Source organism: Podarcis filfolensis, assembly GCF_964270895.1.
Source record: "Podarcis filfolensis genome assembly, chromosome: 17".
Classification (NCBI taxonomy): domain Eukaryota; kingdom Metazoa; phylum Chordata; class Lepidosauria; order Squamata; family Lacertidae; genus Podarcis; species Podarcis filfolensis.
In genome coordinates, this window is record NC_139621.1 from 34,141,084 (window position 1) to 34,158,042 (window position 16,959).

At 45.8% G+C, this 16,959-nt stretch overlaps 1 protein-coding gene across 1 annotated transcript in view; it reads right to left on the bottom strand.

Annotated features, from left to right (window-relative positions):
• The window catches only part of B4GALT1 (beta-1,4-galactosyltransferase 1), a 49,233-nt gene extending 32,569 nt beyond the window's left edge, over window positions 1-16,664 (bottom strand). The window contains exon 1 of the mRNA XM_083593866.1: window positions 16,087-16,664. Within this exon, the coding sequence (XP_083449992.1) occupies window positions 16,087-16,324 (238 nt within the window). The 5' untranslated portion in view covers window positions 16,325-16,664. The remainder of the gene's footprint in view (window positions 1-16,086) is intronic.
• Window positions 16,665-16,959: the final 295 nt, after the last annotated feature.

Genomic DNA, 16,959 nt, shown 5'->3' on the forward strand with positions numbered 1-16,959 from the left:
ATGTCTGGCTTCCAGCTTTCAAAGCCAGATTTGGGCTGGAACCACCGGGACAGTAAAAGAGCACAGAGGAAATTCATTCAGAGAATGTTACATTTGTATCCCCTCCAATCTGCGACAGATCTGATTAATAGTGAACACCACATCAAACTGCTAAAGGATAAGGGGCATCCCCTCTCTGTGGGATAATTCTTCCAAAGTTTGCCTTCCTGGGACACTCTGAAACAGCATACAGTACATAATATGGAAAACAAAACACTCCTGCACAGTTGCTCTTATGCAATATAATTAATCATCTACAAATCTACAAATCAAGGTAATCTTAGAATGTGCCAAGATATAAAGCGCTGAGAAGTTTGGGAACAGGAAAAGCTTGCTTCATTTGGGAGTTTTTCCCAGTTTTTGCAACGGAGCAGATTTTCAACAGCCTCAACTATTTCACAAGAGGACTTTTATCCACGTTATAAATACAGTCCCTTCTGCAACCAAACGCCCATGGCCACGATTCTGGAAAAACTAGTGAATGACGACAGACATGGATGAGAGTCATTCAAGAGGCGCACTCTTCAATTAGAGCAGACTGGAGCATACACTGTCTATGTTAAAGGTCAGGCTCAGCTCTGCACACACAAACAATGTTGCTAAATACCGGAGTGCATCTGAGCATGTTTCCAGTATTCACACTCTTCACGGGTACATCTGTGTTCATGTGCCTAGCCGCAATGCAGGAAAAAACTACCCTACGTCTTCCGACATAACTAGCGCATGTCTGAAGCCACACTAAATATAATTGCAGGACAGATTTCTCAATTTGGTTAAAAACTCATTTTGGGGCGGAAATGCACCAAAATGGAGTAGGTAAAGGAAAAGGACCCCTAGACAGTTAAGTCCAGTCAAATTTGACTATGGGGTTGCGGCGCTCATCTCTGCTTTCAGGCCGAGGGAACCAGCGTTTGTCCACAGGCAGCTTTCCGGGCCATGTGGCCAGCATGACTAAACCACTTCTGGCGCAACGGGACACCGTGATGGAATCCAGAGCGCACGAAAACGATGTTTACCTTCCCGCCACAGCGGTACCTATTTATCTACTCACACTGGTATGCTTTCAAACTGCTAGGTTGGGAGGAGCTGGGACAGAGCAATGAGAGCGAACCCCGTTGTGCAGATTCAAACCTCTGACCTTACGATCGTCAAGCCCAAGAAGCTTGGTGGTTTAGACCACAGCGCCACCCGCATCCACCAAAATGGAGTATTTCATACAGGGTAGATATGAATTGTGGCTAACTGCATACGTCACTTCCCAATCCAGCACTGGGAGAGCATTGGTTGCAGAGCAAATGGAGAGTGTACAGAGCCTCAGTCCACTCTCTTAAAAGTGACTAAAGAATCAGGGTAGTTACATGTACACTTTCTGATACAGTGGTACCTCGGTTCTCGAACGGTATCCATTCTGGAAGCCCATTCGGCTTTTGAAACATTTGAAAACCGAGTCGTGGCTTCCCATGGGTTGCAAGAGCTAAGCGGAAACTGCATTGCACGTTCGGGTTCCAAAAAACGTTCGAAAACGGAAGCATTAACTTCCAGGTTTTCGGCGTTCGAGAAAAGAAACATACAACAACAGAGGTGTTCAGGAACTGAGGCACCACTGTACTGTCTGATATACTGTTCTTTTGCTGACTACAAAGAAGGTTAAGACCGAGCCACAGAAAATTCTTAGGCTTCTCATTAAAGCTAGTCCTTTATGCGAATGTCAACATTTGATGTCATATGCAACTGTACTTATTCTAGGTGCCTATCTTATTGTTTTTGTTTCTCATCTTTTAACTGCACTCTGCTTTTTAGACATTATGAAATGAACTTTAAAAAAAAAAACTTTACCCAAAAAACCCCAACACCTGATGTCATAGAGAGTAAACCATACAGAAGGTTTATCCCCAGTGGCGACCAGTATATTCCACGATCAGTCACACTTTTCCTATTGACTCCCATTCTATTTTACAACACTTTTAGAAGTTTGATTTTAATATATTTCTGACATTTCCCATCTTCCATTCAAGCTCCAATAAACAAAATCTTTAAAATATCTAGGAAAGTGAAAAGCACTCCCTTCTTGTCCTTCAAAAGCATTTTCAATGCTGTGACCAGCATAGAGTGATTTCTGTTCTTAAAACGGTTGAGCGCTCTACCACCTTGTCAAAGAAAGGCTGTTATGTGCCATGTACTGATTTATTTGTTCCAGCTTTCCACTAAATTGACTAATAACATCTTTGACCAGAATCCTAATCACACTCAACTAGCCATAAATGCCACTAAACTCAACAGGATTTGCTTCTGAATAGGACTGTGCTATGTAGATGGTCAAAGAAGCGCACAAAATTACTTTAGGCAATATAATCAATATTAAAATTCTTAAAACAAAAGTATGCCTAAATCAATAAAAGGACAGCTAAGAGCCTGGCCCATTCCTGCATAAAGAAAAGCTAAAATATTGGGGGCTTTTCAGGTGGGGGAGACAAGACAACTAGGAAACATGACAGGTGGTTTTCACATAAAGAGCAGTAGCAGCAAAAGTGAATTTTCTCCCTCTCTTATATAATACAGTGGAACCTTGGTTCCTGAACGGCTTAGTTGATGAACAAATGAGCTCCCGAACGCCAAAAACCCGCAAGTAAGTGTTCCGGTTTTTGAACATTTTTCAGAAGCCGAATGTCTGATGCAACTGCCAGCTATTGTTTCTGGGGTACCTGCACCAATCGGAAGCCATGCCTTGGTTTTCTAACCTTTCGGGAATTGAATGGACTTCCAAAATGGATTACGTTTGAGAACCAAGGTTCCACTGTACAGTGGAAGGTCCATTCTTAACCTGAAACTGTTCTTAACCTGAAGCACCACTTTAGCTAATGGGGCCTCCCGCTGCCGCCGCGCGATTTCTGTTCTCATCCTGAAGCAAAGTTCTTAACCCGAGGTACTACTTCTGGGTTAGCGGAGTCTGTCACCTGAAGCGTCTGTCACCTGAAGCGTCTGTAACCTGAGATACCACTGTACTGGAACTTGGGACCACCCAAGGAAAAATCGGCAGCAGATTTAGGATGGACAAGAGAAAAATAGTTACAGATAGGTAGCGGTGTTGGTCTGCCATAGTCAAAACAAAAAATTTTTTTCCTTCCAGTAGCACCTTAAAGACCAACTAAGTTAGTTCTCGGTATGAGCTTTCGTGTGCATGCACACTTCTTCAGATACACCATCTGAAGAAGTATCTGAAGAAGTGTGCATGTACACGAAAGCTCATACCAAGAACTAACTTAGTTGGTCTTTAAGGTGCTACTGGAAGGAAAAGAGAAAAATAGTACTTCACGCAATGCATCATTAACATATTGAATTTGCTGCAACCACACTAGCATCATTGGTTTTAAACGAGGCAAATTCATGGCTAATACTCATGATAGCAAGATGGAACCTCCATGTGCAGAAGCACAGAATCTCTGAATACTCACTGCTGGGGGGTGGGTAGGGGCAACAGCACGGGAGGGGGTGTCTACATATGTGACTTGTGGGTTGTGTTTGGCTTAGTGGTTCACAAGTTGTGCAGGCCTGAGCCTGCCTCCCATCTGAAATTTCCATACTGCGTGCCCTTATCGGGCAGCGGATATATTTAGTCTCCTCAACAACACAAGGTCAAAACAACAAGTTCCAGTGCTGCATTTCAGTTACGATAGTATCAGAGTTCAGTCAGCAGCAGCTCAGCAAAGCAATTCATGGAAAGCTAAGAGTCAAGGAAAGCCACATTGCATTGGAAAAGGAATGATCTCAATAACTGCATTAGATTCCTTTAGAATACACACACCCACACACACCACACACCCACGGGTTGTTTGCTATATAAACACGGATGTACCACAATGTTATGAGTCCCAAACCTGCAACATTGAAACAAGGAACTTTATGACTATCATTTAGTACAGGGGTCAGCAAACTTTTTCAGCAGGGGGCCGGTCCACTGTCCCTCAGACCTTGTGGGGGGCCAGACTATATTTTGAGGGGGGGGAATGAACGAATTCCTATGCCCCACAAATAACCCAGAGGTGCATTTTAAATAAAAGCACACATTCTACTCATGTAAAAACACGCTGATTCCTGGAACGTCCGTGAGCCGGGTTTAGAAGGCACTCCTATCTTTGGATGGAGGTGCCATTTCAGGAATAATTTCAGTATTATTTTTTTTGCATTTCTAGACTGGAAGGAAGCAAGACTGGAAAGGACAAGGGGAGTTGCTAATGATTACCTTCGTTATTGCATAAATGGATTATGGATAAACTACCGTTGGGGACACACAAAAACAGTAGAACACCAGCATCATCAAGCTCAAAGTAAATGTACAACAGGAACAGAAACACAATCTACATAAATGTGATGTTAAAGAAAACAAAGACCTTCTCGCTGGCCTCCTCCAAAAAGACAGCCTACAGCAAAGGCACTAATCCCCACATGAACACACAAAAGGCAAAGCCAAGATCACTGTGGCTGCATCTTTAGCTCTGGACCTAGTAACTTCACCCATATTAACCCCTTCCAGCAAGACATTTAGCAAAACCAGACCATTATTGCATTAAAAAATGGGTTAAACAATGGTTCTCATTGTGTGCAACTTAAAGTAGTGGAAAAGATATACCATATTTTTTGCTCTCTAAGACTCACTTTTTCCCTCCTAAAAAGTAAGGGGAAATGTGTGCACGTCTTATGGAGCGAATGCAGGCTGCGCAGCTATCCCAGAAGCCAGAACAGCAAGAGGGATTGCTGCTTTCACTGCGCAGCGATACCTCTTGCTGTTCTGGCTTCTGGGATTCAGAATATTTTTTTTCTTGTTTTCCTCCTCCAAAAACCAGGTGCGTCTTGTGGTCTGGTGCGTCTTATAGAGCGAAAAATACGGTACACATTGGGCATCCATCTATCATCATACATGTTTAATGCAAGTATAAACAAGCACACACAAATACAGACACACAGGCAAACACACAAAGCTTATAATAACAGGGAGGATAACAGCAGGTAGGAACGGGGATTGCATACTTACAGCAAGCTCAGACAGTCAAGTGCTTACCGTTTGGAGGCAAAAAAGCGGTTACAAATAAGACAAGCTGCTTCTACATACTCCAGGGACTCCAAAGGTATGCTTGTGTTTTTAAAATAAAAAATGGTTTAATGGAGAGAGAGGAACCTGAGAGCCCAGTGTTATAAGAATTTATGGTCTCAAATATATAAATTAAATGTTCATAAATTTACAAAGTGTGTAAGCCAGGTGTCTGAAATAGTACAGAACAATCCTGAAACCATTTTGACTCTTCGAAATTGACCTCAAATGTTTCTCTGCAAGGAGGAAGGAAATGGAAAAGCCTCTCCATTGTCTTTTGCTTACCTGTCTTTAGGGCATCTTTGTGTATGAATAGGGTGAGCCTGTGACCTGGATTCAGGAATTAAAGTACCGTATTTTTTGCTCTATAAGACTCACTTTTTCCCTCCTAAAAAGTAAGGGGAAATGTGTGCGCGTCTTATGGAGCGAATGCAGGCTGCGCAACTATCCCAGAAGCCAGAACAGCAAGATGGATCGCTGCTTTCGCTGCGCAGCGATCCCTCTTGCTGTTCTGGCTTCTGGGATTCAGAATATTTTTTGTTTTGTTTTCTCCTCCAAAAACTAGCTGCGTCTTATGGTCTGGTGCGTCTTATAGAGCAAAAAATACGGTATTTACCATCACCAAAGAATGGCCAGGCTGCCCAAGTAAGCAATCACTGGCCATTATCAGGTATTCTGGCAGACAGGATTTCTGTTGTAGACTGCCTCCTTCTGTGATGTATGTATGTTGTTTTGGGGGTGGTCTTGAGCTACAGGGTGGGCAATTTCAAAAGTCTATATAAGGGCTTGCACACCTTTGTTCTGGGTTCCTCCTCCCTCCTGCGTGGGGAGGGGGGCAGTGAGCACCCTGTTGCAACAGTTTAATAAAAATCAGGCTTACTAGCTGCTTTGCTTCTCAATATTCTCTGGTTAAAAAGGTAAAGGGACCCCTGACCATTAGGTCCGGTCGCGGATGACTCTGGGGTTGCGGCACTCATGTCGCATTACTGGCCGAGGGAGCCAGTGTACAGCTTCCGGGTCATGTGGCCAGCATGACTAAGCTGCTTCTGGCGAATGCTGTTTACCTTCCTGCCGGAGCCATACTTATTTATCTACTTGCACTTTGACGTGCTTTCGAACTGCTAGGTTGGCAGGAGCAGGGACTGAGCTACGGGAGCTCACCCCGTCACGGGGATTTGAACCGCCAACCTTCTGATGGGCAAGTCCTAGGCTCTGTGGTTTAACCCACAGCGCCACCCGCATCCCTAATCTCTGGTTATTTTCTCTTATTGATAGGGAACCCACTTAAGGACTCTATACGGGCTCTTGGATACCCCATAAGGAAAAAGGAGCAGATTTTGTTTACATCACCAGCAAGGATTACGTGTGCTCCATAGTCCCCAGAAACTGCAGAATGTTGGAGTGTCCACTGGATATGGGAACTGGGAAATCTTGGGGAGGGAAAAAGCAACTTGCTTTGTTTAACCTTCCACCCTACTTTATAGTTTTCTGGAGGACAGCATGTCAGTCTGGCTGGCACCCTGAACAGAAGCAAGTCTGCCCAAGTGAGACGGATGCATTGCAGTACAGTCGTACCTTGGAAGTCAAACAGCTTAGTTCCCAAACGTTTTGGCTCCCAAACGTCACAAACCTGGGAGTGACTGTTTCGATTTGCAAACTATTTTTGGAAGCCAAACGTCTGACAGGGCTTCCGATCGGCTGCAGGAGCTTTCTGTAGCCAATCAGAAGCTGTGCTTTGGTTTTGAATGTTTTGGAAGTCGAACGGACTTCCGGAACAGATTCCGTGCAACTTCCAAGCTATGACTGTAATTTGTTCTTCTAGTTTGTAGTTATTTTCCGCATTCTGTTGCATTCTTAGCATGAAGAAAAACTAGGACAAGCCCATGTAGATGAAGCATGTGGCATTAACTACCAATTAATGGAACGCTCTACTATGCATGTATCACCCTGGTGAGACAGTGTGCAGGCAGGCAGGGTCTCAGCCAGCACAATGGAATGAATTTCTGGAAACAAAATGCTTTTTCGCATGGCCTGAGCAGAAGCAGTGGACAACGTTATACCTAATTATTGTATCTTGTCTTCACACACCCCATCCCACTGCCCAGCTCACAAATTGTGCAGAATATTCTTACATCATGAATGGTCCGTGTCACCATTAAGAAAAAGAGGTAGGCATAAGAGGCCAATATATATGTGGACTGTCCCTGGATCAAGTGACTTTTCTTCTCAAAGTTCTCCCAAGTTCTTAACCTAGCTCAAGGTTCTCACTTGAACTAGCCAGATGTTTAACTGATAATCCATCACAGTCAGTCCACCATTTGAAAAACAAGACTTTAGAGCCATCTTGCCCCAAAATGGCAAATATACATTCCGTTTTGGTGGCTGCAACCTTGCCTAGCTTATATATTCGAGTTTCTAACACTGCCCACCCCACTCTCCACATCAATAAATGCCAAATTAATGACAGTGTTTCTAATCTTTGAAAATTAGGAAGTTAGGTCTGCTTCAATATTGTTTACACTGACTGACAGCAGCTTTCCAGAGTTTCAGGAGACATTCTGCATCCCAACCAGTGGTTTTACCACTGAGCTAGGGCCCTGTGTCTGATGCCAACAGTGTTGCATGTTTAGTCACCGTGTTAAGAAAGCCTTGTTCCCTTGAACTTTCCATGAATGGATTAACATTGATCTGTTTCAACAAATGGGAACCGCTACTTATGTTTCTCAAACAAGTTGCGTTTTTACAATCTTAAGGTAAAGAGTTGCACTTTTAGTTCATATTCCCTCAGGGTTACTACAGTAGATAAGGTCTGAGTGGTTTCATTTACTGTTGCTATGATGCACAACATAGAGATAAGGCCCAAAGTAATAGCAGAATATGCAAATACAATAAAAACTGGTCTCTTCCAATGTAAACAGAACACCTTTATATTCTAAAATACTGACATAAAACAAGGAAAGTAAAACAATAAAAAAGATCTGCAATCAGTTTCATAGGTGAATTTGACTGGACACGTTAGAGCATGTATATTTGTTGTTTAATTATATAGCTATTCTCCCAATTATTGGGGGGGGAGATAAAGATTTTTTAAAAAACTGACCAAAATGAATAAAATATTTGAGTTCACATATAAAACTAATTTAGATTTTGAAATATAAGCTAAGTTAGAGAGAACTAGAGCTTGGTTGGACTTAATTTATATAAAAGAAACCTAATGGCCATGAGCTACAATAAACAACTGTACTTCTACCTAAGCGGGAGAGTGATAAAACCTATCAACTATTAACACACTATGTAAGAGAGAAAATGAAAAGAGAATATTGCCAATCTTGTCAACAAACTCCAAAACATTCATTTAGAGCTTCCAGATGAATTGTATTTATTTAAAGGACTTATAATCTGCTTTTTTAAAGAAAACTGCTCCACAAAGAAGCTCAAAATAGATGTAAGAGAGAAAGCCAAGTACAGATACTGCGCAGAACCATTTAAACAGCCATTTTATAGCACTATCAAAAGCCTAACAGAAGTAAACCAAAGCAAAAGCTCAGTTGGTTAGAGGATAGTGCTGGTACTGCCAATGTGTTGATCTCCAGAGTCTGGGCAGGCTCGATAACAGCAGTCCTTTAAGTAACCCAGCCCCAAACCACGTCTGCACTCCACAAAGGCAGAAGAACTGCATGACTTGAGCAACAGAGGAGGGAGGAAGAAAAGGACCACATTATCTATTCCAAGGTGAGGAGAAAGAAAGCGGTGGATTTCGCCAGGCTTCACTGTAGCTGCAGAACAGACCTCTCTGAGCAACTGGGCACCCAGCTTATATAGGCATTCTGCCAATATTCAAAAGCAGTCTGTTGATAATTCAGGACGTTGGCTGCGATGGGAAGACGGAAGGCATGCCAAACCTCATAGATTGCGCTTGAGCTCCATGCAGTGTCTAAACAAACAACTTGGGTTCTTTGGAATCCTCCCAACACATTTTCAAAAGAGGGTGAGAGAAAAGAATATTCCTTTAGGGAGAACATGAGGCTTGCGTCGCACCCTGAAGTTTCCTGACTAACCTGAGGAGAGTGAGAAACATAGAAAATAGGCAAGAGAATAAAGTAGAAGAGGCAGAGGAGACTAGCTAGAGCACATGTGAAGAAACCAGCTTGGATCAAAGAGATGAGATTCCACACACAAAAAGCTAAGCCAAATGGGGGCTCACTCACATTTCCGTTTTGTGCAGATTTTTAAAATGATTGACGTTTTATTATGTTTTATGTGTGTTGGAAGCCACCCATAATAAGCTGTGGCTTTCCCAGCAAAAGCAATGGGACAAAAAAAAGCAACAGGACATGGACCTAGAAATCCCAGCGCAAAAGAAAATGGGGGTGAGCCTGGAGACTTCAAGACACATTGTTAAAGGCACAGGTTACTGAGGGGAAGGAACACCTCAGCACAGAATGCGTTTAGACTGAGGGTGACGCTAAATGGAAGAGGCACCACAAAATATATGCCGAGTCACAACCAGTGCAGACAGGTTGGGCCGCCCTAAGGGGCAGAGTTGAGAGGCAAGAGCCAATTGAGTCTCTCAGTTTGTGACTGGATTTGGTCTTGCGTGACAAAAACAACCCATGTGGGAACTGGGAGTATGGCCAACAGTCAGAGGTGTTGGGAGCTGTAGTGTGTGTGTGTGCGCTCAAGACATCGATTATCAGAGGCTCACTATGTCAGGCTCCTATTGGAAGACCGGACAAACACTAGAACATTAGCAGTGGCGAAATTTTTATCAGTGGTTGCAAGAACCAATGATCCCTATCTTTAAGTCCGAACAAAATGCTTGTTTAACCTGGAGGGAGGCTGTCTGAATTGTGCATTGCTTTGTTACGATTTGTTGGGTCTTTGGACCGTTATATATATATATATATATATATATATATATATATATATATATATATGGCACCATAGGAGCCAACTCCTAGGGACCAAGGCCCCTTCAGCCCTGTCCCCATAAAACTTTGGACACCCGTCCCAAAGTTGATGGGCACTGCCATTCAAATGGTGTGTGCGTGCCACGTCATGTGATCAATTATAAGGGGTGGGACTTACCTGTCGCCCCCCCCATTTTTATTCAAGTTGGCACTCTTGTATGGCACCATGTTGTCTAACTCCGAAGCAGAGGCGTGTGCCTGTGTTGGCAGTTGCTACAAATGATAAGTTGCAGAGTTTAATATTACATACATCCAGAGTTCTCACATTTCACAGTCCCAAGCATACAAGCAGTCACCTACCCAATTCCTTTTGTTCTCCAAAGACTTTGCTATAAATTTATGTCCACAGCAATTAAACAGACTACACCGCAACACTTTATGTTCCAGAGTTTCCACCGTTGTCCTCCACACTGACCCCAGAAGTTCTTCCGGAAGAATCCCTCAGAACTAACGTAATGTGACTGCATAATGGAAACTACCAAATCCCGCCAAAGTGAACACCTTTCAGCACTTTGCTTATGTAAGTTTTGTTACGTATGGTGAAAGTAAACACCTTCCATGTACAAGGAAGACATTATTTGGGCATTAAACTCTGCCAAGTACGCTCTTACATCCGAAGTTCTCACAGTTCAGTCCCATGTACACAGGTCCTCGCTTTATCAACAAGGGCAACCAGCCTATGCCAAAGTCCGCTTCCTCTCAGAGTGCCGAATGCACAGCTACCTAAAGGTAAAGGAATCACGTTGTTCTGGGGCACATGCAGAGTGCCAGCTGAATCAAGTTCCTTAGTAACATTCTCAATTGGTACCAGTCTGCCCAGAAGTTTTAAATGAAACCAATAACTTTAGTATTTAACAAACCATCAAATTCCAAAAAACTATTGTTGTTAAAATTTGTATACTGGAACAAATTTGTAACTTGGAACAAAGCAAAGATTAATAATAAATTATTGTTTCAGGAACTGTGGCAAGAGAAGAAAAGGTGCTTCCTAAATGGTAGCAAATGTCTGGGAACACCCAGTTCTGGGAAACAACAACTACTGAAGTGGGTATGGAACAAAACAGTGCCTGCAAGGGAGATCAGCAGGAGCCTGATTGTCTAAGTTGCTAAGAAGAGGCTCATGAAGCATCACTTTAATATATATAGTCCTCGATACTAGACATATATATATAATGGCTGGGTGGGAACAGGACTAAAGTACAATTAACAGAAACAGCATAAAGGACACAAGGATGCACCAAATATATACAATCTCTAGAAGCTGGAGAAGTGGAAAATAACTTAAGCCAGATATTTCTTTTCTTAATTTAGTAAAATTCATACCCCACCCTTCCCAGCTGCTGCTCCCGGGGTGGCTAACGAAACAAACATACAATTGAAACAGTAAATCAGATTTCAACCAATAAAACAGCACCATATCCCAGAACAACATGGAGGGTTGGAATCAGATTCAGCCAAGGCTTACAAAGTCACAGCTGCTGCATCTTGAGCCATGAAAAGACCTGCAAAAGTGTCAGAACAAAACTATGTTCAAAACTTTTTGCTCCAGCGATAAACCTGGCCGCTGGCTGGAGCTTCTGAACCATCTTCAGAGGCAGCCCTACGTAGAACGCACTGCAGTAATCTAACCTAGAGGTTACCAGAGCATAGACAACAGTAGTTAGGCTATCTCTGTCCAGATAGGGGCATGGCTGGGCCACCAGCCAAACCTGATGGAAGGTGCTCAGTGCCACTGAGGCCACCTGAGCATCAAGTGACAGCAAAGGAGTATCCCCCAAGCGATGTACCTGCTCCTTCAGAGAAAGTGTAACCCCATCAGGAGCAGGCCAACTCCCAGCCATCTGGTCTAGCGATCCACCCACTAACAGTGCCTCAGTTTTATCCGGACTGAGCTTCAGTTTGTTGGCTCTCATCCAATCCATTATTGAGGCAAGACACTGGTCCAGCACTTCCACTGCCTCACCTGCAGACGTAAAGGAGAAGCAGAGCTTTGTGTCATCGGCATATTGCTGACAATGTACTCCAAACCTCCAGATAACCCCACTCAGCAGTTTCGTATAGATGTTAAATAGCACAGGGGATAAAACTGAACCCTGAGGAACCTCACTGAAGAACACTCCCCAAGCAACACCCTCAGGTGTCACCCACCTCTAACTCAGACAGCTGCTCCAGAGGAACGCCATGGCCGATGGTATCGAAAGCTGCCGAGAGACACATTTCCCCAGTCCCTCTCCTGACAGAGATCATTATACAGGTGGCAAAAGCAGTTTCTGTGCCAAAACCAGGCCTAAAACCTATTTGAAATGGGTCGAGAAAATCTAGAATCTGGCATGGGGCTCTTGTTTCTTTTAATGTACAGTGGTACCTCGGGTTAAGAACTTAATTCGTTCCGGAGGTCCGTTCTTAACCTGAAACTGTTCTTAACCTGAAGCACCACTTTAGCTAATGGGGCCTCCCGCTGCTGCTGCACCGCCGGAGCACAATTTCTGTTCTTATCCTGAAGCAAAGTTCTTAACCTGAAGCACTATTTATGGGCTAGCAGAGTGTGTAACCTGAAGCGTATGTAACCTGAAGCGTCTGTAACCCGAGATACCACTGTATACATTTCCTCCTCTCTCTCTTTTTAAACAGCGTTTCTATCCTGTTTGTATTGTATACATTTCCTCAAACAGTATCTATCCTATTCACATTGTAACTATGCATGGGACATTTAAAAAAAAAAAAACTCTAAGCAAGGTGAGGCAACAAATTCAAGCACTTGCTAAGGAAAACACAGTTTCTGGGGTCGAGGGACAAATATTCAGCATGGACGATATCTGAAAACCTTACAAAATGACTGCTCAAAGAATAGCCAGGGGGCCCAATGAGCCCCACAGAGAGAGAGCAACCCATTCCCCCGCCCCAGACCCTCTAGGACAGGCTTACTCAACCTTGGCCCGCCAGATGTTTCTGGCCTACAACTCCCATGATCCCTAGCTAGCAGGACCAGTGGCCAGGGATGATGGGAACTGTAGTCTCAAAACATCTGGAGGGCCGAGGTTGAGGAAGCCTGCTCTGGGACTCCACTGGTTTTTGTAGCAGCAAAAAGGGGGGGGGGATTAAGCAGGTTGAGCAGAAAAGTTCAAACATATCAGCCTAGGTCATGGGTGAAGCCAGGGGGCAGCTGCCCCCCCCAAATCAATAAAAATACTTAACTGACCAATTCCATCACAGATAACACAGTTCTGCCCCCCCTAACATAAAGCCTGCCCCCCAATAAATCCTGGCTATGCCCATGGCTGGGATGCAGGTGGCGCTGTGGGTTAAACCACAGAGCCTAGGACTTGCCGATCAGAAGGTTGGCGGTTCGAATCCCTGTGACGGGGTGAGCTCCCGTTGCTCGGTGCCTGCTCCTGCCAACCTAGAAGTTCGAAAGCACGTCAAAGTGCAAGTAGATAAATAGGTACCGCTCCAGCGGGAAGGTAAACGGTGTTTCCGTGCTCTGCTCTGGTTTGCCAGAAGCGGCTTAGTCATACTGGCCACATGACTCGGAAGCTGTACGCCGGCTCCCTTGGCCAGTAAAGCGAGATGAGCGCCGCAACCCCAGAGTCGGCCACGACTGGACCTAATGGTCAGGGGTCCCTTTACCCTTTACCTATGCCCATGGCCTAGCTCAGTGACCTGATAAGAAAGCAAATGTTCCACCCTCTAGCAATCAGACCATTCATTTGATGAGCAGGGAGCTGTAATAGCTCCTTTTAAGCTGATCTGTACAGCTCAGCTGAGGAGGGTAATGCAGCACCCAAACCAAAACCGGTTTGCCACCCTTGAGCTAAAGGAACATCCAGGACACATGCATGATGATCAGGGAAATATTCCACAGAAGTGAATATAAATAGAAACAGCAACATGGACATTAAAGATATTACCAGGGCCGTCTTACCCATAGGCGCTAGGGGTGCAGGGCACCCGGGCGCTGGGCTCTCAGGGATGCCAGGCTGAGAGTCCAGAGCCCAAGAGTTGAGTCTGGGGAAGAGCCTGCCCCTCGGTCGGAGCGCCACAGCGGGCGGCTCTGTGTCATGAGTTTGGGGGCAACTGAGCCAGTCAGACACTGAGGCGGCTGGCTGGCTCCGCCCTCCTGCGCGCCTGGGACTGGGCAACCTGGGGGGGGGTGTGCAGGGCGGATCTTTCCACCCCGGTGCCACGTATGCTTAAGACAGCCCTTGATATTAGAACTGGAACAAATACCATTTGGACACGTACCCCCAAAACTGCAAACCTAACTCTGGCAATTCCGAGAAGCTTCCGACTTGTTTTTCCTGAGTCACCAGCATGCTCACCCGTGGCATGCATAGTGATGCTAGGGTGCAGCAATCACGCTTAAGATTAAAACTGAATGCAGAAATGTGGGCAGGTGAGAGCAAGAACATTACAGAATCATAGTTCCTGTTGCTGCTGCGTAGGGATCATTTATTCAAAGGAAACATAGCTACTGGGCTAGCACGTCCCCTGAGTTGTTTGGCTCCTAAACGATGTCTAACAAACTATTCTGAGGAGGAGGAGGCTACAACGGTAGAAAGAAAATATGACCAGGTTATAAATTTACTGTACACAACTTCAGGGAGGCAGTTTATAAACCTGCAAAATTAATAATGAACAAAGCAAACTGTATTAACATGGAGGTATTGCAGCAAGTGTAGGTAGATTTGCATGCCCACTGGCCCAGCTACGGAGCAGACTGAGGCCTGCATTTCTGCTGGTTCCTGGTTCAGCAGACGAAAGGCAGGGGGGTATTATAGCAGTGCACACTAGCGTGGCAATATGCCATACGCTGGACCACTTTTGGCACACTTGCTAAAGAGGTTCGCTCTCTTTCCAGCGGGAAAGATCCAGAATAATACAGAAATGGAGATTGCTCACAGGGTTCTGTGGCGGGTCCAGAAAGCTGTCCACGCATAAAATTAAAAAAGTTAAACCAGCGACACCTCTCCTTCAATAAGGGGAGAGAACATGTTTGTCTAGGGACGAGGAAGAAGTGCCTCTTCAGCAACGTGGCACATGTGATTCATCCACTTATATTCCTTTCACAAACATTGTCAGAAGTTGCACTGTGGAGCTGTAAAGTTGCACTTCAGCAAGACAGATTTAGAGCTATCAAAGAGCGACTCCGGAAAGGTGGGGGGAGCTTTGAGGGAGGAAAGGGGTGGCTGTAGCAGAAGAGGAAGTTATGAGCAACAGCCCATTTCGAAGCACGCTTACTTCAGCCCAGGTCCCACTGAACTTAAAGGAAGTTCCCTGCGCGCAAGTGAGCAATGGCGCTAAGCAGCCACGCAGTCCGATCCTGTGCGTATTTACGCAGAGCTCCCGCTTAGCTCCGCTGGGCCCCCCTTCCAAATAAGAGCGCAGATAGACTTTATGGGGTAAAAGATGCCCCTCCTCACCCGCTTTACAAGGGATACAAAAGCTATGGGGCATTGTGTTCCTCGGCACACCCACCCACCGCGTTCCATGTACTATTTAGCCCGACGAAGAACTCTGAAGAACTCAAAAGCTTGCTCGCCGTTTTCAGACGGTTGAGACCAAGCCATTGCCCAGTTTGTGTAACAAGCCATACCAGGGAAGAATCTTGCGAACCCAGCGCGCTAGCTGTTTATTATCCTGGGGAAAGTTCCGCTACGTTTAATCCAAAGGAAAGAAAAAAGGGATAGTATAAAAGGGAAAGGAGAGGCGCACGCGAATCCGCGCCCGGGTTGAGAAGAGGCTTCCGAAAGAAGGACGGGCCGTCGAGGAAGCAGGAACAGGAAAGGGTGGGGGGAGAAAGTGGGGGGCTGGGAGGAAGAGCCGGGGAAGCGCGTGGGGTTCAGGAGGAGAGAGGCGAAGGAGATGGAGGGGGGACCCGCGACGGCAGCGTGTTGGGCAAAGGACCGTCGGGGCTGGCGATGGAGAGGGTGGGTGGGGGGAACACGAGGACGCCAGCTGGAGAGGGAGAGGCCGGCCGAGCCCGGGACTTACCCAGATGCGGAGAAGGCTCGGGGCAAGAGGCGTCCGGCTTGGAGGCATTGGGCGCCGGGGCCGCGGGGTCCTTCCGAGAGGGCGCCGGGCCGCGGGGCGCCGCCGCTTCCAGGCTCCACTGGAAGCTGAGCGTGCTGCCGGCCAAGCAGTAGAGGACGACGGCCAGGAGGTGGAGGACGCAGAAGATGACCAGCAGGCGGCAAGCCTTCTGCAGCGAGGCGCCGGGCAGCTCCTTCATGGTGCGCGCCGTCAGTGCTGCTCCGAGCGCGGCATCCGAGGGCGCAGCATCGCGGCGCGCTCGGCAGGCCGGGGAAGCGACGGCACCGCTACAAAGGCGCCCAGGCGCTCCGCAGCCGCCTGCCTGCCTGCTGTCCTGCCCGGCGCGGAGGGGAGGGGAATTGTGATGTCAGGCTGGGACTCCGCCTTTCCCCGCGGCGGAGGGGCGGTGGCTCCCGTTGGGGAGCTCCTCCTCCTCCTCCTCCCCCTGGAGGTAATGTGGCGGCGGGCAACCCCCGACTTGGAGCCCTTGCTCTTTGCCAAGCCTCCCGGAGGCTGCGAGGAGACCCCTCCGCCTCGCTCACCCTGAAAGCAAACCCGCCTTGAACCTCCCTAAGCCGGACGGCTGACTTTGGAGGATTTCCCCCCCCCCAATTTTTTTTATTAGTTTTCACAACATTATAAACAAACAAACAAATAAATAAATACATAAGACAAACAAACATAAATCATAGCCTTATTAAAAATTACACATTATCATTGTTAAGTGACTTCCTCGCTTCCCCTCGGTTGAATTTCATTACATGTCCTTTTAACGGTTTTTATAAAATTCTTTAACAGTTCTTATAAAATTTAACTTAAACATTAACATCCTTA